We start from the raw sequence: 23,477 nt of genomic DNA, 5'->3' as shown, positions 1-23,477 counted from the left end.
CACATTAAACAGCCTTTGGATACATGTTGACATAAAAACAATGATTTATTGGGGAGAAAAGGGTTTATTTTTGGGCTTTTTATACCTTTATTTTAGAGATAGGACAGAGGATAGAGTCAATAGATCAGCGAGAGAGAGAGAGTGGGGAACAGATCCAAAGGTCGGATTCAAACCTGGGCCGCCCTCTCTTAGGCACATGTTTAATTTTTTCCCCTTTTGCTATAATCACTCAACAGAGCTTGTCCTGTTTTACAAAGTGAAGATAGTGGTGCATTGTTAATATCCATATCCGTTTGAAATGTGCTCTGACTTGTGTAAGCACCGGAGAAGAACGATATTCAAGTGTTGTGATTTGAGTCAACAGCTCTTCAATACAAAGCACCACACTTCCGTTTGTCCACCTTCAAAATAAAAGCACTCGATGATGTCATAATGTTTGCAAGATGAAACTGAAATTCACAAAGCAATGAAGTAAATATTTAACGGATGCCGTGTCGACAGTGAGCATCTGATGCTACGGGATGTGACATGATTTCTAACACTCACAAGCTGTTAGGACACGTGTTAGAGTTTCTGGCCATGCTTGCATATATCAAACTGTTTTATTGATGTTACAGTCAAATCAATTTGAATTTGATGGAGTCCAAATTTACAAATTATATTGTTTTTTTCTGCAATACTTGCCGGCTACTGCACCTGCTCTGCCTGTGTTCTGACAGCTGTGTCTCTAACACATGCAGACAGGTGGTAATAAATCCTCAGGATGCTTTTGATGCTCAGTGTCAGGTGTTTGAAAGGATGACTTTGTGTTTTTGATGTTGTAAAAACATCTCAAGACCAGTGGTGAGAACGAGTCATGAAAGGAAGGCCTGCTAAGTAGAGCGCAAAGTGGACTAATGAATGAGCTTTGACATTTATTGTTGTTAGAGATGCACAGATTGTGGAAAAATAGGACCGACACTGATTTCTAAAACAACAATTTAGACAACTGCTTTTGGGGTAAGACTCCCACAATACCAACGATTTCTCTCATGTTTAACAATGACTACATATTGTCCAACAGGTGACTTCATCTGCCCAATAGAAACTATTTTCTGAATCAGTAGTAAGGTGAATTAGGTGCCAGCATTAAATTGATGAAACATCGGCAAAAATTGCCAAATTATATTTTTCGATGTCAACAGGACCAATATCTGCCGATACTGATGTTAAACCGATGCATGATGCATCTCTAATTGGTTGAAAACTTCACACCTATGATTTGTACACCCATATGACACAATACATGTGAGGCAACTTAACAACTCATGGTTTATTTTTGCAGCTGACAGCCAGACCGGAAGCGACACCAAACTGATGGTGGAGGATCTGTTCAAACCAGAGTTCCAAGTCCACGACCCCGAGGCCAAATGGATTAACGGTGAGTGATCCACAACACAAACTGTACCTGCTGGAATTTAGAGCTTTCCTCTTCCATCCTTCAGATGGATGGAAATGAGGCAGCAGCTGAAAACGATGAAATAAGCATAAACATGCTTAAGGTTTATAAGATTTGCTTACCAGGGTTGCACTGTGTATTGTTTTAGCAATGTGTGCAATAGTAGCAATGCAAGATGTGGCTAAGACACACAGTTCTTTATAACACAAATAATCTACAAAGAAAATTCTCTTTGAGCACATAGATAACTGATCACTGTGCTTGGAGAGTGTGGCTGTGAATATGAAAGCACCTAAGACACTGTCAAAGATAATGTCAGCAGCATGCACTTGTGTTTTGTAGCCTAGATGAGGTTGCTTTGGGCAGTGTTGGGATTAAGACTACTGTAACACCACTAATATTTAACCAGTAACTAGTAGCATATATACAACATACAATTACCCCGTGCACAGCCTGAACACGTTCTCAGGTGTGCACGGTTGCAGGAACATATCATGACAAATAAATCAAAACTCTGTGGAAACACTGAAAATAACTTTACTGTATGTTATTGTGAGCAAACAACGCGTCTGCCTGTAGCTTCCTCAGGTTCGCTCAGCACAATTACTGACATTTAAAGGCATGCATTGCTCGTTCCTTATGTGAAACAGGCAACAACAACACAAGATTAAAGTTATTAAACATCGAGTCGGAGGGTGTGGCTATGCTAAAGTCAGCACGGTGGCACCGTATCCTACATAAGGTTGCTTTAAAGTACACCAGCTACAAAGAACGACTGTTGAACGTATGAGTTCCTGATTCACACACTGCGGGTGTCTAATGAAATGTTCTGTGTTTTTTCTCATGACATGAAATATTTTACACAATGTTAGTATTTTTCCTTTATGGTTCATCATTAATGGTTACTGGTCTTGAGATGTCTTCTCTCAAGATGCAGAATTTGTATGTGATCTTAAATCAGTCATTGAAATTGGTTTAATTGAGGCATGATATGATGGTGACGGATTAAGCTATCATTAGGCTTCCTTTAGACTTTCTGCTTGTTCCACAAATTCAAGCCCTGCATCACATGTCTGTACATGTATTTATATATATCACAGCTCGACTCTAACCTGACATGAATGACGTCTGGATGACTTCTGAGCGTGCTTTGCAAAAACAAACATCATCTCTGCTTTTGTTGAGCAGCAGAGGGCTGACATGTCTCTCTGCCATCTCTCCTTTGTTACTGATGCTCACCAAAGACGCCAGCAGACAGTTCAGCTTTAAACAGGACTGCCATCCTTCACCCCAGTCTTACCTCTGCATGTATTTATGTAAATTCAGATGTTTGGATGCATTTTCCGTCTCCTTATTTAGATTGCATCGATTCCTTATTTGCTAGAAGCGGATCATACGTTAAGCCTTGAAGGCTCTGGCTGGAAATAAACCACATCAAGTGAAGTGCAAGAGAATCTGATTAGTGTTTGTTTAGAGAGAGGGAGAAGATAAAGATACCTCCGAGGGAAAGAATGGACAGGATTGTGTTGTTCCCGTTCTCCGTGTGAAGATTAGTGTGTTTGTTTTGGCTTTCCTCTTCGATGCCCGTCAACTGTGTGACTCTCAGTCCACGCCCGAGGGCAAGCGAAAGAGGCAAGGCCTTTCTGTCCATCAATATTTCATTCCCGGGTGACATTTTTCCACTATCTTCACAACGCCATCTCATTCCCTCAGCTGACCTCAGGCTAGGCAGAGCGAGCTCGGCTGTTGTGCGATGAGCCAGTCAGAAAAGTCAGCTTTATAGGCCGGTCTGTGGATGGATGGGGCAAAATAGACCCCAGACAAATGGGAGAAGATAACAGACAGACGGGCGAAGGGGAAGATTGATCACCAGGATTTGAAGAAAAAATTAGTTTTTTTTTTCCTAAGTCAGAGGCTTTGGAGGTTTTGGCTTGAAAGTCTTTCATCTCTGTCGACATCAGAGATAATCTGAATGAGTACATTATGCAAGCCAATATAAAGTCGAGTGCAAATTGGATGGAGTTTATTTTAAAACTTTATTTACACAGAATAAAACTGTAATCAGGCCTCAATTTAACAAATCAGACAGAAGATAGAAACAGTTAATTTCCACTTGACAGAAAGTATTCTGATAGTGTTACTTTGATCTTTTCTGTTTATAATTTAAAACAGTTTCTTTAATTCTGTAAAAGGATGAAATCTTCTTTAAGAGCTTCATTATGATTGAATTATGACAAAAAAATAAATCTGACAGACCGCCTGGGGGTCTGAAGGCGTTTTTTCTCATTATCGCGATTATTTACAAAACTACTGTTTATAAATAAAGCTCATGACATACATCGTGACAAAGCTACAATTTCTGTGATTCCAACCATGTAAACTATTTCCAGATCCAACCACCACAGCAGCCACAATCTAAGCCACAGAAACTGTCTTCTGCCATTTGAAGATTTACTGTACTCTACCGATCATAACATTTCAAGGAAGACGGTCCTACTTGCTGCATCAGCAAGGGTCAGTACGATCCAGTTCTAGTGAAAGACGTAATCTAAACACAATACATCCATAAAGATTCAGAGATTGCTTCAAATTTGCCATCGCTTTTCCCAACCCCCGACTTCATCTTCTGTAAGATGTCATATTTATGACATAATTTACATGATTCTAGATTAAGAAATTGCCCACAATCTGAGCTTTTGATTGACGCCTCATTTGGCCAATTACGACCATCCATTCACTGTTCCCTGCCTATAATAGCCAATGAGAGCCTGAGTTGAAAGGAGGTGACTCCTCCTATTCTGATGGATCTTCTGACTGGCTGATGACTGAGGTTTCTCGTAGCCAATAAAAATACTGAACACGTGGATATTTTGCTTCAAACGACCACTAACATCCCGAAAGCATTGAGAGCATTTCCGACGCCAAACAGATTGCGATCTGTGATGAACGCCTGCCTTAATTTAACAGTAGTACGCACATCCTGAAATTTCAACAAATTCTCAAACTGCTGGATGGAACTTTCAAAAGAGGCTTTTTTGTGCTTGTAGTCCAAATGGTTAGAGAACAATTTCCTCGCCTGGAGGCGTTTTAGGGAAATTATACAAGATCCATAAGGAATTAGAGATATACATTTATTAATTCATCATAACTGATATTGATTCAGTATGAACCCAGGATCATATATTCCTTATTAATCAGCATCTGAAAAGACAGTGTGTCGTAAAAGTCTAGAGGGACAGAGAGCATTATTAAAGGTAGATCAAATATTTGATAAGTCAGAGGGTGCTAAAGGATATCTCCAAACATCTAATTTTGGAGTTCAACCTATTCTTGGCTACGTTATTGCTGCCATTATTGTAAATTGGCTAAAATGACTCGATATGTACCTATGGCTTTGTTAATATAATTTAAGCTAGCGAGTGGTTCAAAGAGACAATATTAGCTGCTGCCAAATGATAGCTACTGGGTGTTTGAGTTTTTGTCTTAAAAAAAGGCCCAATGTTCTTCTGTATTGACCAGTTCATATCATCAGGCGGTGGTGTATGCAGGAGTGCAGATTGAAAAAGCAATGGGAACCACGCTATCTACGCTAGTGACATACCAGCTCCCACCGTCTGTACTCAAATCATGATTTATTTGTCTTTGTAAACAGATGCATGAAAGTGTAGCTAGCAACCCATTTTAGATCAAAAAATGCAACTTGCGCCGCTGTCTCACAGCGTTTAGATTCCCTGACTACCTTGAATGCCAGACCTCAATTCAACAAACAAAACGTTTTTAAAGTAGTTTTTTCAGACCCGACAAAGCTCACATCTTACTTTTTACAAATCTGCTTCACGATGTCATTTCGGCACACTTAATCCCCGTTAAATTAAAGTAAATCACAAGAAAATCAGTTTCCTTTTCTGTGCTCGAAACGCTGAAGTGAGCCAGAGTGAAGTCTGTTCTGTTGAACTGCGAGATGAGAAGCAGATGAACGGGTGCTACTTAAGAGGACGTAATGGCCAAAGAAATAATGGCGTTTATATCTGCAACATTAAAAAAACTGCATGGAAGAGGAGGTCTTGAGGAAGAGGATGACAGAGGATGATTGCCGATAGGTTTCCGAGATGGACGGAGTGCTGATATGAACTTGTGAATGGGTTTCCACATGACAGCTTGATGATTAGTCAAAGGGAGGGCATCATTACAGGTTACATTTGGTGCTGAGAGCTCAGTGATTCATCAGGTACACTTCCATTTCTCTTGTATCAGAGCCAGTTATTCACAGAACATTGTTCCTGTGAAAGGCCTCACCTCTTTGTAGACCTCTTTGCCTCAACTTTTTTTCGATGCCAAGTCAAACCCTCAATTATCTGTAGTTAGTGCTGGTGAATTAGCATAAACCTGATCGTGCGTCACCAAATCAATCGCATCATTTCATGTTGCTATCACTTTATAAATAGTACCTTCTTTCACACAGATCTGCATGTTTACTTCAAAAAGGCTTTAATTGACACAATATCACCCCTCTGCAGTGTAGTCTGGCATCTCTGCAGTGTTGCATACAATTCATTGTCATTCTGACGAGGTGCGGCTGTTACTGATGAAGATCTGCACAGAGATTAAAGGGAGACATCTGGTTGGTGTTGTGAACAGGTGCATTAAAATGACATGCACAGTCCTCTCCAGCTGTTGTGAGAAAGTCACATTCAGCTCGGCGCCGCACGTGATTCAGAGAGCGTCACTCTCCATCAGTCGTGTCGCGGGCTCCCCCCTCAGCCTGTCATTGACAATCTGCTGCGAGAAGGGCATCGTATCGTGTTCCCATTAGCTCAGCCGGGAGAAAATAACACTCCACTTGGCTCGCTTAAGCTCTAAAAGCCAGGAACTGTTCACTCAATAGCTCAACAGAGAGTGTGAAGTGGAAAAACACTTTTTAATATGACAACATTTATTTAAACACAGTATTCTAAATCAAACATGACCCTGTGCCTTTAATAGCAAGTGACCTCTGTTCTAAGGGAAAACATTTTTCATGGCTTATGTTGTATGTAAGAACATGTGATGTACTACCTCCGGTGTTGAAGTAATAGAAGCTATCATGGAAGTGCAAAATCCTGCAGTTCATCGAGTGTCCACTAGAGGCTGGCTGCCGAAGCACCAGAAGTCACATACACACCTATTTTAAAAAGCCTGTTTTTACAGCAGTAATTAACATATGTACATCCTGGTACAAAAAAACAAAATAGGTATTATTTGAGCAGTTCAATTATCTATCCAATCTATGCAAAGATGAGTGGATGTGGATTCTCATGTGGTGAAACAAAAGGAAGCAAAGACCAATTTATGTAGGTCGTAATATTTCAACTTGAACCAAGGAAGCAGGAGAAAAAGTGTTTGTCCTGAGGCTGCATGACTCAACTTTATGAATGTATGGAGATAAGAGAAAACAGACTTTTGGACAGATTGAAAAGAACTGGTGTCTTTAATGAGTTCTGAGGTTAATTCAGAGGCTGAGCTGTCACGCTGGAACAGTCCACACACAAACACACACACTCTGTCAATACAGTGACCAAATATTTTCCAACCACCAAACTCTGTCTCTTTAGAGTACTCCAGTAAGCACCACAGGCGTGTTCAGTGTGTTTGGGGGAAATCATTTCACTGCTGAGAAAATCGACCAAGGGCACCTTTTAACACCATGGATGCCTTTTTATTGCTGCTAGGAGCTCTGTAGGTTTTTCTCTGCAGCATGAAAGCAAACTGTTGGCATACATCCAGCATGACAACATATGGCACATTCCTCTGACTCATAGGCTAGAAACAGCCAACTACAAGGACACACTGTTGGAGTCGCACGCATATAGACAAATCGGTGTTGGATTCAGAGAGGTGGTGGATTGATTTAGCTTTTTCTGTTGGATTAGGCTACAATGAGTTGTACAGAACATTAGGAAATGCTGAAAGCGAGTTATGTATTGCAATACTTACTTTAATTGTACTGAGCACTGGGGAAATTTAGTTGTATGTTTTAAAAACAGGAATATTTTGTTGGGACTCTGGACTCCAGCCCGTTGTTGTGACTGTTGTCTGCAGCACACTGTGTCTGAGAGAAACTGCATGAAATGTGTTATTTAACGAGAGCTGTTTTCACTTCAGAGAATAAAGTATTGATGCACAGCTGACAGAATGTCTGTCTTTATGAATTGTGTACACAAAAGACAATTCCCAGACAACATGCCTGTGAGTGCAGAATGTCATTGATATATAGAATCATCAGAACATAATTTAAATCATAAAATGATCTTACTTTATGATCAGACATTAAGGAAACATGCTATGTTAAAGTGCTGGCATCTCTGACAACCATGCAGCAGCCAGTATGTCCTCCTTCTAAGTTCAGATTCTGGTCCTGAATGCTCTGGATTTGTTTGGACCAGTTTTGGACGCCCCTCGGTTTGCCAGATATGAGAGCAGTTATCAGATCAAACCAACAGGGGTTGCAGCGATGGAAGCAGGCGAGGGAACTGGTTCAGATAGAAGTGATTGTACCCGACCTAAAAAGCCTCTGCATGTTTCTAATAAGCTCCTCGAGCAGAAACGTGCTCAAACTAGGATCAATATTGGAGATGCTTTTGAAAAATGGAGAGAGGTTAGAACGCAGAAAGGTTTGCAGACCGATGCAGAGCTGGCTAAACACTGAAGCTTCAGTGTCCATCACATGGCAATCTGCGTGAGCATCGACTCTAGAGAGGAGGGGGCGGGGGGGGGACAGCTCTCTACAATGTTTTGAATTTGGACTGCAGTACCCTTTTTAAACACTAGGTGTCAGAGTTACATATTGCTCCTTTTATATTTTTATTTTTAGTTCCACACATTTGATTTGTTGCTTAGAGCCAAGCATCAAAACATGAATTTATTTTAAAGGAATGGGTGCCTGTTTTTGCCCCTGGTACAAAAGGAACTGCTACCTCCAATAACAAAATATGATGAATGTGAAATGCATATGGCAATTCCCAGAATGTTAAATTTGCGTTTCAGGAACAGGTTAGGACAAACACATTTCAGGTTTATGAGGTCAGACTTTCTGCACACAGCTGCAGGTGTCACTTGAGCTTGTACTGCTCATTGCTCACTTCAATAAATGGTCAGTACTGCGATAATCTCTGTGGATCCATTATTGAGCCTTTAGCTGTCGATACTGTTTACCTCGTACAAATTACCGCTCCACTTCTCCCAATCACTCGTCAGCTGCTCGGCCTGTCAATTCTCTGCGCTCGCTGCGATCAGATTCATCTCTTTTATTACCTGAAAAGCAGGCTGGCTGCTGACGGATTAATAAATCCCTGCAGGACTGTTTAGTTTCAGGAGAAGCTCTCAGAAATAAACATAGTTAATTATGAGAAAATTAAAACTGTTGAGAACTGCTCGCACTTTAATTGAGTGTTGGAAAAAAGTGCATTAAAGTGAGAGATGAATCAACACTATCGTAGAGTATCTCCCTGCAGCACATCACCGTTAATGACTCTCTTGTATGAAATTTGATGTTTAGATAACAATTGTTTAATACTGAACAGTATTTGTTTTGTACCTGTACTGAGTTCTCAAGCTGTTGAGATTGATATCTGACTTCTCATTTCATGTTTTACAGTTTCTTTCCCTAGCAACAGTGTATTCATACACATGTATGACTAGGTTATCATCGCTTATGACATTTAATCATGAATGTTATTTTTGGGGCCTTTTTGCGTTTATTAGAGAGTACAGCTGAAGAGAGACAGGAAGTGTTGGGAGGAGAGAGTGGGGGATGACATGCAGTAAAGGGCCGAGGTTGGATTCAAACCAACAGCTTCTGCGACGAGGACTATAGTGTCCGTACGCAGGGTGTGTGGCATAACCATAAGGCTATCTGGTGCCCCAGTTTACGACTTCCACATAATGTTAAAGATCATATATAATACTCCTTTTCAACAAGTTTAAATAAGTCTCAGAGCTCCCCAAAACATGTCTGTGAAGTTTCTTGTTCTAAATCCACTCTGATCCTGTATTTGATCATGTCTATAAACCCCTCTATTTCAGCCCCGCTCAGAACAGGCTGTTTCTGTGTCTGTATCTTTAAATGTAAATGAGCTGTGTCTGACAACACCCCTCTCTTGAAGGGCTTGGGTGTCTCTGGCTTTCCTCCTCCATGTCCTATTGTTTACGGTGAGAAGGCAGACTCAGAGGGCAGAACAAACACCTAGCTGTGGGAGTGTCACCCACCTGGGGGAGGGGTTACTGCCCTTTGTGATGTCATGAAGGGAAAATCTCCAAATGGCCTGTTTGAGCACACATTTTCTGAAAAAGTGGAGCAGCCAAAAGACGGAGAGGATGGACTTTTCTCATCATTGGATGTTAGAAATACATGGTAAACTGTATTTTGCATAATTGGTGACATTTATGGTTCAGATAAAACACTGAAGGTGGAATTATGTCTGTTGCAGATGAAAATACCAAAACAACTTTAGACTCACACTAACAAGGAAAAAAATGAATTTCTTGAAGTTGAAGTTCATAACGTTTTGGTTCGATACGCTTTGAGTATTTGTTTAGCAAATTTTTAAACCCTTTTTAGCGATGACGCAGTTTAAATACCTTCAGCTTATATAACAGGACTGAACTGCATATTTTATAGATGATATTTTACATTTTCAGAGATATGAAACCACTACAAATAATCCAAGAAATTTCTTTAAAAGAAGCAAAAGAGATAATGACACACATGTCCATGTTTGCCACAACATAATCTCTGTGGGCTATATCATTAGCTTTTGACATTCTTGTATCAAAGAGGATAATGTAGCTTGGTGTTAAACATTCAGTGACGTTTTGACGGTTCAGAAAAACAACCGTTTGTTTATGTGTTTATGAGGTTTTTATTGAGTTTTATGCCACAAACATCATATTATCTCGTGCTGTCGCCAGTGAATCTGTTAAATTACCGCGGAAACTCCTTTGTCTTCATACTCCAGCTGTCCGGCTGTGCTCTCCGTGCTGCGGACTGAGAACGCAGCCGGTGGGTGTTGACGGATGAGGATGCACGGACCCGTAACAGACCGGAGCGGACACGCAATGCACACATCTGGTGGAAGTTTGCCTTTTTGGGCACAGGTAACTAGGGACGTAGGTTACTACTCGTCCTGATTGGTCAGCTGTCAGAAAGGCGCTTGACGTCACCCAGCCCTTTTCTGAAAAGTTGAAATAATTCAACTGAAAAAGGCGTCGGGCGCAGCGCTTTTTGGAAAGGGGTCCGCTTTTTAAAAAGGCGTCATCCTTTTTCATTTTTCCATAGGCTTGTATGTAAAAAAGGCGCTGGCAGTTGAAAAAAGAAGTCAAGTGTGAACACGGCCTAATGCTGCTACCAGTGAATGAAAAGTCCCAATTTTCTGTATTATTCTCATCCTTTTTCTTTACATGGGAGACAATGAAGCTGTATCTAAACAGAGGTCACTGATCTGTTTTCAGCATTGCAGGTTCCTTAACTTGGCAGAACTTAGTAAATATTAAATACAAATCATGCATTAATGAAATACAAAGCAATTGGACTGATATTGTCCTATACTGAGCTCATGCTCTTTTTTTTTACATAATGATAATCACAACTCTATCTCTAATACTGAACACTCATTCCTCTCTCAGGGGCAAACATGAGGAAAGGTACACATTAGCATGAAAACAATGAACTAAAATATAAAGCAAATATACATCATGTGCTTTCAAATTGAAATACAATAATAATATAAAGAATCTGGAAAAGGAAATTTTCAAGAGGCATTTTCTCCAGTAAATGTGTCCTCCTTTGAAGCACTGATTTCCTGACCAGGCTCCACCGCTCACAGGGTTAAGGCAGCCTGTAATTAATGCCTACCAGGCAAAACTCGGGAAAATCTAGCCTACCCTAATCCTCATCAAGCTTTCACAGTGAATGTGTGATAATTGTTAGTTAACGGTGAAGATCATAGTCAAAATGTGAATATGAAGTTCCTCTATCATTACAATACAATATCCTCAAACTGCACGCCTGCTGCTGCACAGGAATGCAGCACGAGTCCCTCTGATGCTCATTTGTATCGACAATAGAGACGGAGCGTGTAACGTCAGTATGATCTTTGCCACCCGTGTTCCTCTCGGCCGAGCCACCTACCTCAGCACCGACTCATCCCATTACTCTCGGTGTGGGGCAGCGTTCGGTGAATCATTGTTCTCCTTTAGTACCTTTTGTTCTAAGCTATGAATTTGCCATGCAGTATGAAGCTTTTAGTGGACTGTGGATAAACAGTTGGGACCCAAGCTGCAATTTCTGTGTCTCGTGGAAACACAGGCGATCTTGGACTGATGTTGTATGCTAGTGGGTTTACTTCATGGCTGTGTGGACTTGGGATAGCGTGCAAATGTTCTTATCTGTGTGAAATCTTGCAGTAATTCCATATTAATGCGAGATCACGCCCTGGTGTCTAATGGATGTGTGCATGTCTGCAGACTTGTTTTCTTCACTAAACGACTGATCACTTAGTCGTTTAGTTTGGAGGGTCTGCTCATGTTGAGCTGTCAGCTCACCTTGATTTTCCTTCATTTCCTTAATTAGCTACATGATCACACCAATTAGTCTGGAGTCCCCTGCCACTCAGGGCGGTGGCAAAAGGAATTCAAGATCAGCCATGTTGCTGTCAGCTGCCACTGATCTGCAAAGTGGTTTGCATGTATTGATTGGCTACACTGAAACAGAGTCTGAAACAGTAAATCTCATTCTTCTTAGACTGCTTTTCCACTTGCATGCCTTCGCAGCATCATTCTCAGGGGTTAATTAGGAATTGCATGCTCTGGTGCCTCCCATTAATTAACATTAGAGACTTCCCAAGCTGTGCTCGGGGAACTGCTGCAGAGGTGCAGGGTATACGCTGTGTGTGTGTGTGTGTAGGTGTGTGTGTGTGTGTGTGTGTGTGTGTGTACGTGTGTGTGTGTGTGTGTGTGTGTGTGTGTGTACGTGTGTGTGTGTGTGTGTGTGTGGGACTCTGCTGACATGCAAATGGGTGTGCATGTAGCACATACACGGGACTCTTAGAGCGTGAAGGTTGTTAATGGATGCTACTGCTTTAGGCAGCTGAAAGCAGCCGGTCAGCTGTGAACACCCGGACAGATCAACACACACACTTTACACTCTCTTTCTGTTCTTTTTCTTACAGACAGAAATATTCTGGTTGGGAAAAGCTCCCTCATTTGTTGAACCCCCTGTTAAGCCTGACGCATCCCTCACACTCTTCTCCATCTTCCATTAAGCTCCTTTTAGCACATCCTATTTCTGCTGCTGGTGGCATGCCCATTATCACCGCCCTGAGCAGAGAGGGACACTGATTCAAAGGAAGAGATTAAATTCCCCGCTGCTTTCCATGGGCCTTTTCTCTTCTGTGTGCAGACATGACATCACACACATTAGTGCTTTAGAAAGTCTGGCTGGAGATTGGATCATGCTTGCCTTATCATTTGCATAAACCTCCCCGACACAAAAACAAGTAGACACCCAGCTTCCAAAATAAGAAAAATCACTACAGTTCCCGGCCATAAAAAAACAGGGCTGTCATGTCACAGTGCATGATGTGTTGGCTGTAAAAACAGAGCAGGGAGTGCAAAACACTGGAGCAATAAAGTGTAGAAATGAAATGTTGTGTCTCCTCCTGTCCTCTGTGTGTACATCTGTGTGACAGACGGACTGAGAGAAGGAGAGAGAGAGAGATGACAGCTGAATAAATCGCTTTTTTTTTTTCTTATTTCACACTGAAATAAATAATACCATCAGTGTTAATCCATGGCATTAATCTTATAATAGAAGAAGAGGTGCTCCTCACATCCCCTTTGAAATATATCATTTTTATATTGAGTTTCAGTGATAGACTTCAGAGTAGATGATGTTCAGACAAACAGCCAGCTCTGAAGAGGTGCTGTCATGCTAACCATAATACACGTCACTGAAATCTTAAATATCTGAGAATCAAATTTAGGAGCGAAAAATTATTAATTCATCTTGCAAAGGAATGATTTTTGTTCATTTTTTTACCCATGCAGGATGACCTAAGCATATCAAACCTGAAATACTCAAAGATCCTCCCTGTGTGTGATTAAGACAACATCCCTGCAGAGCATCAACTACTTTGAAAGATCCAAAGTAACTGACTCCAAACCCAAAAGTATTTTGGAAATGTGACAAGATCGAATTGGATGAGATAGTTATTGCAAAATAATTTTTCTTATTTTTAAGGTTCAGATGGGAACTTAATGTCAGCCGGACTGCAGCGAAGGACTGCGCCCTCTACTGGGTGCATTTTTGGATTATTCATTTTTTTATACTATGCAACCCTTTTATAGATTGTCCCAACATCAAGGATGCGGGAGTATATAACTAGTGACGGTTATATCATTTAAAATATACGAAGCAATATGTGAAGGAAGCAAAATGAGCCTTAAACGTCCATCGTTAAATACTGACTGAACTTGTTGGTTTGGCAGGTTTTCTGCATATAAGCTCAGGTAGTTTGACATGATATCTATATGAAGATGATGATTTATCCTTGAATTGTTTCATCCTCGTAACCAAAACAATTAATACAGTCCAATGGGATGTCTCTGTTTAGTGTTTTTTCTTTTCCAATCGATGTCCCATATGAACCTGTATTTGTATCATAGACCTATATGTCCGCTCACTGTTACTTACAGTATTAGATCTCTGCTCATGCCTGAGGTGTACTTAACTAAGGTAGGATACAATGTCAGCACACAATTAACATTACTTGTGTGGGTGTGCAGGACTTTAGAATTTTAAAAAAATCCTAAAAATGATTAGATGTATTTCTGTCCAAAACATCAGAAAATGCATTTATCACAGAAACAATCTGGTCAAGCCAAGCTTCATCTTTACTTCAAATGTTAATATAATCTATTGTAACTGCTGTTACTTTCACTCTCATTAATGCCAAATAATTATGTGATATAATCAGATCTGTGTCCGGTCTTGTGGTGGGGCAGTGTAATCCTTAAAGGCCATTCGGTGGGAGTTTGACAAAGGAGGGTATTGATTGGCTCGCACCTGCCTGTGGAGGAGAGACAGTGATGTATTGGATGTAGGTGAAGGGCTGACAGGCCTGCGGAGGGTTAAAGCCGCCCATCACAGCCCATTCACACTGAGAGACCTCAGCTCTGTGGCTGTGGGCAGAGTTGATTTAACCCTTAGCTGCACAAGTGGGTCAAAGAAATGATCCAGTGAGGCGGTTTTCTTACAATGTCTTCGTCATTATAAAATACTATCCTTTCATATTCCAGGCATTCCTCAAAAAACTTGTTTCTGTTATCTAATCTAAAACTGTAACTGATCTTTAATAAGTCTGAAGAAATTGTCATTTTTGTATTACTACCTCAAGTTTTTATAAGTGGGTAAAAAATGATTCACATGCAATCCCTATGGAATATCATGGTACCCTTTGATTCTTATTAACCCAGGCTAGAGTCGAAAATTCTTCTTTTTAACATTCACTGGTTGAACTTTACACACCTCATATGTTGTTGTACTCTGCTGTGATACTAGTAAGCTTGATGAAAGTTTTTTTTTTTTTTTAGGCTGTTGAGAATAATCAGGTTTCTTTTCCATTTTTGTTCTGATTCCCGTCCAAAAAATTGAAAAATTGATTGTTTTTTTTATTTTATGTTTTTATTGCAGGCACATTTCAAATTAAAGTAAAACACAGTTTGCATCCTGATGCCAAATGATTTGGAAGAGAATAAATGACTCATAGATGAATAAAAGACACCTTTCAGCCACATGAGCAGCTATAAATAATATGAGTGTGTCTCCTGAATAGATGATGGATGTCAGGTTGTATAATTATTAAACCATAATTGTCTCATACAGGAATGATCACATGCTAATATCCTGCTGACATGATTCATTAGGATTGTCTCATGTTATATGTTACCAGCAGCATTAGCTAGGAAACATGGGGATATTTTCAGGGGAGTGTCCAGAGGGGCGGCCTGGGTTGGCATGAGCCCTGCTTGTAATCTAATGGCCACCCCTTAATCCTAAACCAGGATTGACTACTTGCCTTGTCAGAGCGGGGACTGGTGTTGAAATGAACTGTTCGGGCTGAGTTTCATATTTTCCTTCTTTGATTTTTGATGCAATTTTTTGTTGTTGCTAGAACTTCAAATTCTGACTTTGGAGATACACTTCCTGTTTTAGTTGTTTCTGGGATTTATTTGTTGTCACTATGTTGGGATTTAAAAGAGAAAAAAAAGATATACAGTGTACAGGAATAAACAGCAGGAAGGACTTCATTTGAAGGAAAGAAACCCTCCAACCTCCAACCAGCAGGTCTTATGTTTAGCATTTATCATTATTTCTTTGATTTAGAATAACTAATATAATAATTCATGCACTAAAAGGTTGTCTAACAGGACATAATAGCACTTATTACGGTTGCATGAAGAAGCAGATAGATCTGGCTTGCAGAGTGTGATTCTAGCAGAGATCCACTTTACACTCAGACCTTGGTGCCTGCGTCCCCCTTGGGTCATAAAGGCCAATGCATTATGGAGTGACATTCATATCCCATCTATAACCTGCATAACCCTGCCACAGGCGTGTGACATTTCACTTCATTAAGTCCTCGGTACATCTGATGTTCTGTCTCAGATACAGGGCTGGTGTGAAAGGACGACGGATGATGATGAATTAAACATGGAGGGTTTAAATATAGACTTCTTGGGACAAAGGTGGCGGTGTAGTGTCTCATTTTATAACCTCCTCACGTCCTCTGACGTCACATCACTGTACTGTGTGTGAATCCTAAGCCTGATCAGTCTACTCTATCAGAGCCTTTGAGTTAAGAAACACATGAATGAGCCACACTGTTGCACTGGCTGACATGTTCCTCTCTAAGCGTGAACCCACGCTGTGGCTTGTTTTTAAAATGCATTCTACTCCGGACTCAGTAACGTCAGCTTGGAACTGTAGCACCCAGCAGTTGAATAAGCTTTTTTTTATGAATTTCACAGTATATTTGTTACATTTGTTCTTGAAGTATAGTCTTTAAGTTTGATGGTATGTAGTAATGTGTATGATGGTTTCTTTACGGTTGGTTGTTTTTTATTTTAAAATATACACAACTGCAACAATATTGTTTTTAATTTACTAGCAACCTGGTTTCATAACAATTGCAATCCAGGAATATTCATATTTAAAGGAGCAATATGTAACTCTGGCCCCTAGTGTTTAAAATGGGTTCTGCACTCCAAAAACATTGGAGGGAGCTGTCTTCCCCACCCTCTCCACCCTGGAGTCAAAGCACACTCAGGTCACCATGTTGTGGACACTGAAGCTTCAGTGTTTAGCCAGTGTTTTGCCTACTTCTATCGCTGCAACACCTGTTGGTTTGCCGTTTGCCTGGCAAACTGAACCAAATCAAGTCCAGAACGGCCGTGTGTGGGTGCCTTAAAACCGCCTACCTTCTCTGGTCCAAACAAATCCAGAGCATTCAGGACCAGAATCTAAAGTTAGAAGGAGGACATACTGGCTGCTGCACTGTTGTCAGAGAAATCAGCACTTCAACATAGCATGTTTCCTTAATGTCTGATCATATGGTAAGGTCACTTTATCATTTCATTCAGAAGATATCTTACTGATTGATTCTTTAATAATCTTGTGCTACAAGTGTGACAATATCAGTTAAATTTGAGGGAAGTATTGGCATCAGAAAGAAGTGAAAAAACCTACTCGAAGTCCTTGAACCCAATGTTTACAGTAAGAGATCTGCCGGACTCTTGTTGATGAATCGTGAATTGGATGTTTTTTTAACCCTCTAACACGTGTTTAGCCTGTCCTATAAGGACTTCTGAACTATACATGTAGTTGTAGCTCTAATAGATACTCAAACATAGATTACACTGGTTACATTTAATCTGCAGTGCAAATCAGGCGTGGATCATATCAGGCTCTATAGGAGAGCAGTGGGAGAGGAGAGATGAATAAGACGAGTGGACGAGCTGCAGTGACAGAAGTCCATCTATCAGGAGGCTTTGAAAAGCTCCCTCAGAATGTACAGGACACAGGTTAGTGAAAGCACTCGAACGCGTCGTTCATACAGCTTGTCTCAGAAATCTGTAAGCACCACTCGTCCACTTTAGCATATAAAAGGAACTGCTCTGACAAAAGACAAATTAAATTGAGTCTGTGAAGCGTGCCAGTGCCACCTGTCCATCTTCAGTTGCAGTTTCAGTCCTACTGTGCAACCTTTATGGGCTTTATATATGTGTATCTATATATGGAGTCAATCATCCAGTCCCTGCTGTAAGCAATGCGCTGAAATAGCAGAGAGATGTTCAGCAGAGATCGGTGAGTTGTATACATGTTGAGCTTCTCTTACTCTGTGCAGCTCAGTGAGAATGACTCTGATCTCAGAAGGATGAAGCAGTGGATTGATAATGAAGCAAATGCCACATGTTGACAGACTAATTAAAAAACAAACAATCAAAACAGCTGAGTCTTAATTAAATTGGATGAGCACCTCAGTACGTGTACAAGGTGCTGCTGTTCTTTCAACAGTCCAAATTGTTTTCCTATTTGCAGACATGTTTTTATTGTAGAATTTGATCAAAGTGTTTCTTTCTCATTCACATGAAACAAAAAATGGAAATGAAGGCAAAATATTCCACATTCTTAGCAGAGGGAACCTTAACTGAAAAATGAACATGAACTTCGTTGATATGAAAGGAAAGTAAAAACCTTCCAGCTTCCCCGGTCAGTCTGAATAAATAAAGGTGAACTCCCCTCGGCTTGTTTGCATAAAGGGTGAACACTAGTCAGGACTGTAGGATGTATAAAATATGGACGTATAGTCATAGAGAGCTCACCCATTGGTTTCTGAAGAGGCTCTGTGAAGCTAAATGATGGGCTCCTGATCAGTTAGTCAAATAGTTCAATCAAAGGCAGGCCTTTAGCCTCCTGGCAAACAGCAACAAAGTGCCCGCCTGTCAGTCAAACCAGCCACGCCCCTGAATATGCAAATGTGTCTACAACTATTAAGCTTTCTTTAATCGAATCATTGACTCCCTGTACAGTGAGTCATTAAATAAAAAAGCTATTGTGACCAAAAAAACAATTTTGTACCAGGCTGTAAACGTGTTTATTTCTGCTGTCAAATTTGGCATCATTATACAGGTGTTAATGGGGGTTCTTTGGCTTTTGCCGCCAGCCTCAAGTGGACACATGAGGGACTGCAGCTTTTTGGACTTACACATTGACTTCCTTTGCAAAGGTTTCCACTGTGTCAGGACCATGAAATCGTGGAGTTGTCATGTCATAGCTCACCAACACAGCTTGGGCATATTTGAACACTACACTGCAACTTCATATAGAGAGTAATAAACGTACAGGCATAAATTAAGTATAATAATGCCTGCTGTACATCATGAAGACTTTGAAAAGGTTTTCTATGGGTCACTATTTACAGGAACAGCTGCAGCTTTAGGCCACAGATACACCAGAGCTAACTGTGTCCTCATAGGGAGAGTGCCAAACATTTGTGTTGCTGTCCCCTGGCTTCCTGCTTCCTGTTTTGTGCTGGATAGAGCCCATTTATTGGTTGCTGACGCTGATCTTCTCATCGACCTTCAGTAATTTCATGAGCCAAGATAAAAAGTTTGATTGGTGAACATGTTTCATTTTAATGCAGCTCTGACCTCTCAGAGTTTTAAAACCGCCGTATTCCAAACCAACAAGTCAGGGGGAGCACGCCTCGACTCTCACAAACCTTTGACTTGATCTCAGATTGAATTTTGTCTGTCGGACTGAATCGAAAGTGTTTGGTATAAGGCTGAGTTTAAACCAACAGTGTTCCACTCTGTAGACAGCATGGCTTTACTTTTAAAAGTATATTGCAAGAGAAAAACTTGAAAATTATGTGTTATTGTAACATGTTTTAAGTATAGTTTCAGTTTGTTGAAATAGTTTGTTGTGGTCACTTAGCACGAATGCTAATGCTGTACTCGTGATGTCACTGTGGTAAGTGAGTGCAGGTGAGGTGCCCTGCTGGTGAAAGACCTTGAGATAATGGAAATGTTCCTGTTAGAGCCACTGGGGAAGTGCAGGTTACAGCCACAACTGCTGACTGCACGGAACAATGCCAGGTGCATGCTGGGAGGCTGTGCAGTCCCTCTAAAGAGGACTCTGCTGCTACCCTGAGGGAGCGAAGCCTTTGCTTTAAGGGAAGGACTGGGACCGGTTTAGAAACATTATTCTCCAGAGAAGCCTGTGTGATGTTCTCCTGCTTTTGTCGCTGACATTGTTTCAGATGATGGTGACAATGAAGAAGAGGTGAACAATGTGATCCAGAGGAGATGCATAGCTAAAGGACTTTGCAGATTTTTCAGTGAGGGATCTCACTCCTGCACTCTTAGAAAAAACATTTCACTTTTCATAAGCGTATGTACTCAGAGCTGCAGTGCGTGTGCAGCTGAGGGGAAAGCAATTCCCTCCGCATCTTATTCTGAGCTGGCATGTCGAGGTTTGTAACAGTCAAAAACTTGATGGTGTGTTCGGAGTAGATGCTCGGCATACAGAAGAGGAAGCTCTTGGAACCAGAAGTCGTCTTCTTGCACCCTTAAGTAATGCGCAGCCTTGATGAAAATGGAGCATGTCATTATTAGCATGTATAAATCAAGCAGAGATGAAATAGTCATATTCGCTCTGACAGACAAGGTTAATTAATTCACCAAAGAAGGACACGAGTGTTTGGGTAATTTCTCTTTTTGTTCTGAGCTGTTCAAGTACATTAGAGGTTTCATTGAAGCACTACTGACATGTGTTGATAGTGAAAAGTTCAGAGCAAGTGGCACAGCGGCCCTGGGACAGAGTGTACAACCCCACAGAAGTCGATTGGAAATGATTCAGCCTGTCTTGCTAAATAAGACTCAGTAATTAATTAAATCTCTTTATTGATGATGTCTAAAAGGTTTTCCTTGCAGTGGAGGTGTTCGGCTAATCTATCGCTTAATCTTCTAATCTAATCAGAGAATGATACTCATTTATTTCTCTGGTGGGGAGAAATCAAGTCAGAGGCTGGAGGGATTGCAGGGCGAGCTGCTCTAATTTGAGGCTCTTGTCTGCTCGTATTCTGTCAATCACAGCTCTCTGTGAGATCCAGGGCAACAGGAGACACTTTATTGGATGCAGCTTGTGATGAGCCTCTTGCAGGGATCTCAGATGATACACACAGGAAACATGTTTAAACTTAGAGAATGGCATTGGACTGACCTTGTAATTAAGGCTGCTTCACACAAATATGAAACAATCACAGTTTCAACAGTGTACTGGACTACTGGCAAAGTGAATCCCTTCATTTATACGTCTGAGATTCAGGCTTTTCTTGTGCTCATTTCACCAAGCTATTAAAGCACGGTTGGTTAATTTTCTCCAGATGAACTTTTTAAGATGTTTGTTGAAATTGTTTTTAGGTCCTGACAGAAATGAATAACTCATGTGCTCTGAAAAAGGAACAAAGAAAATCCATCATCTGTAGCAGTTGTAAACCTGTAAAAACTTTGGCCAATGTCTGCCACGAGGTACCAATCTGATGAACCAATCACGCCTCCCCGTCTCCCTGCTCGCTTTCTACCCCTTGTGTGCACTAGCTCACACTCAAAGTGCGTCACCGATGACGTAGTTTCTACACAATGCAAGCGACGAGCTGAGATCCACTTCTGGAGCAACGGCGCTCGTGCATTTAAGTGAGGGGCGTGGCTTTTGAGGGAGCACAGAGAGGAGGGGGTGGGTGCAGACGGACTTTCAAAATCATGCTAGTGTTTTGAAAATGAGCAAACCAAAAAAATAGTTTAAAAATGACTAAATGTCAGACCTGATAAGGGAAAAAACTTTAATTTTCTTTGGAAAAAAATAAAGTGATATCTCTATGGGTTTAATTTTTAAAATGTGGAACAAATTATGAAAGTCAATGCACAAACTTTTTGGTATGAGAACTCTTTTAATGTCTTTATTGGTTCAGTTAAACAATAAATTCAATAGAACAACATTTTCTTTCATCCTTTTTCACTTCCATGCCAATGGTTCAGCAGCAGTTTTTACCTTGGAGTCGTCAATAGACTTTTCCAAAAATGTCCATCGCTATGACTGATATTGATTTTACTGGGTTAAGCGGAAACATCTACTCGAGATGTGGCAGCTGTTTGGCCAGAGACAGACTGCACACTCCACTTTGATGGTTCCAAGGTCATCTGAAAGTAAACTAGATCAGAGCAGAGACTTTTTTTTTTTTTAGCTTCACAGGCTGTGATAGATGAGCTGAATTTAGAAACTGGTCACTGCAGAAGAAACTGTAAAGTTCCCAGAGTTCCTATTTGTTTTAGTTATCAAGGGACAGTTTGCAATTACATTGATCATTTATACAAAGAAAAATGAAAAGATGGTTGCAGCAGATTTAGCGAGGTGCTAATTTCCATCTGTAGACCAGATCCATCTAATGTCCATTTGTGGACTTTTAGAAAATCCTCAAATCAGGAGAATGAATATGAGAAATGCTTGGCCGTTATCTCTAAAATGTTCACCAGAGCATGCAATGAATTTTAAACTTTAAGTAACATATACATACATTATTGACCTTGTCCCGCTGCTTATAGGTTCTGTAGACTGTTTTTGGAGTTAATGTAGGAGACATGGAAAATTGCCCCTGCCTGTATGAAGTTAAAATTCATTTATAGACTCTCCACAGCAGCTTCTACAACTAACAGCCATGTAGTAAATAATAAGGCCACCATTGACATGTGCCCCATTTGGATGTTCCCGCAGCCCAAACACCTACTTCTCATTATATGTGAGCTTGTTTGCAGCTCATTTCCACTCATTAACATCTGTTATGCTGAGTGGTTGTTGCACTGGTGTTGTTGTCAGGCAGCTCTGAATGAGCTCTTGTGTCATTAATCTTCTATTGCGTTCAAAGCATTTCCCCCACAGGGTTCATTCATTCCGCCAGAAAACCAAATCCACACCTAGTGGATTGGCTGTTGCAGCCTCCACGGGCAGCCCAGAAGCATATTCATGGAATGAAAATAATCAGCAAACACGAGGCACTAGACGGATTCCAAGCAGTAACTGTATTAATGAAATGGACGTCGTCAACATGACTTTACTCATGGTTTGTGAGCGTTTAAAGTTGATTTATTGCCATAGAATTGTTTTTTAAAGACAAAGATACCAATATGTGGATGAGATGGTGGATACAAATTGCAACGCTCTATTCTCTCTCCATGGTGCTGACATGTCAAAGTATTAAGCCATGCCTTGAAGCAAACCCAGAATATTATATAAATGCATTTAGAGACATTCGATGAACGTTGCTTCATTTGTAAAATACAAAGTAGATTCCATGCATACAAGTTTCTAAGCATGGCTAATATGCACCCCCTCTCTCTGGTTACATTAACAGGATTAAAGGGACCATAATTTACTAAATGAACTTCATGCTGCATTAAAGAATACTTCAATCTTTTTTCATTGATGTAACTATTCAAATGAAAAGAAGGGTCCTTACCTGGTAGATCTCCAGACCAGCAGACTTCTTCAGTTTCAGTGGAGTCGCCCCCTAACTCTTCCTTAATTCCTATGGCACTTACAATCCTACATTTTGGAGGCTTAGTGTATACGGAGCCCAACAAGGACCCTTAATCAACATATTTGTGGTCAACCCATGGTGGACCTTCTTTTAAAATTAGGACAAATATGAGTATTTCAGAATAAATCTTTGCCTTCGCTTAATGCCGACATTTAAAAAGATAATTTTCAATAGTTCACGGTCTAAATGTTCTGATGGTTCAATGGAAAGCCAAGCCAAGGTGCAGCGTACCTGACACATGTCTGCCTATATTATTAAGTCTGTACTGTGCTGCAGGTTCCCATAAAAGTGTTTTTGTTCATCAAGAAGAAAACCAAAGCAAGCAGATGCAGTGAACAACAGATGCCATT

At 40.6% G+C, this 23,477-nt stretch overlaps 1 protein-coding gene across 2 annotated transcripts in view; it reads left to right on the top strand.

Annotated features, from left to right (window-relative positions):
* The window catches only part of LOC132987128 (inactive dipeptidyl peptidase 10-like), a 194,248-nt gene that overhangs the window by 106,077 nt on the left and 64,694 nt on the right, over window positions 1-23,477 (top strand). For both annotated transcript variants that reach the window (XM_061053983.1, XM_061053984.1), the window contains exon 3: window positions 1,325-1,420. In XM_061053983.1, coding sequence (XP_060909966.1) covers window positions 1,325-1,420 — 96 coding nt within the window. The remainder of the gene's footprint in view (window positions 1-1,324; window positions 1,421-23,477) is intronic.

This window comes from Labrus mixtus, chromosome 13, assembly GCF_963584025.1.
Source record: "Labrus mixtus chromosome 13, fLabMix1.1, whole genome shotgun sequence".
Lineage (NCBI taxonomy): Eukaryota > Metazoa > Chordata > Actinopteri > Labriformes > Labridae > Labrus > Labrus mixtus.
This window is presented reverse-complemented; position numbering and strand designations above follow the sequence as displayed.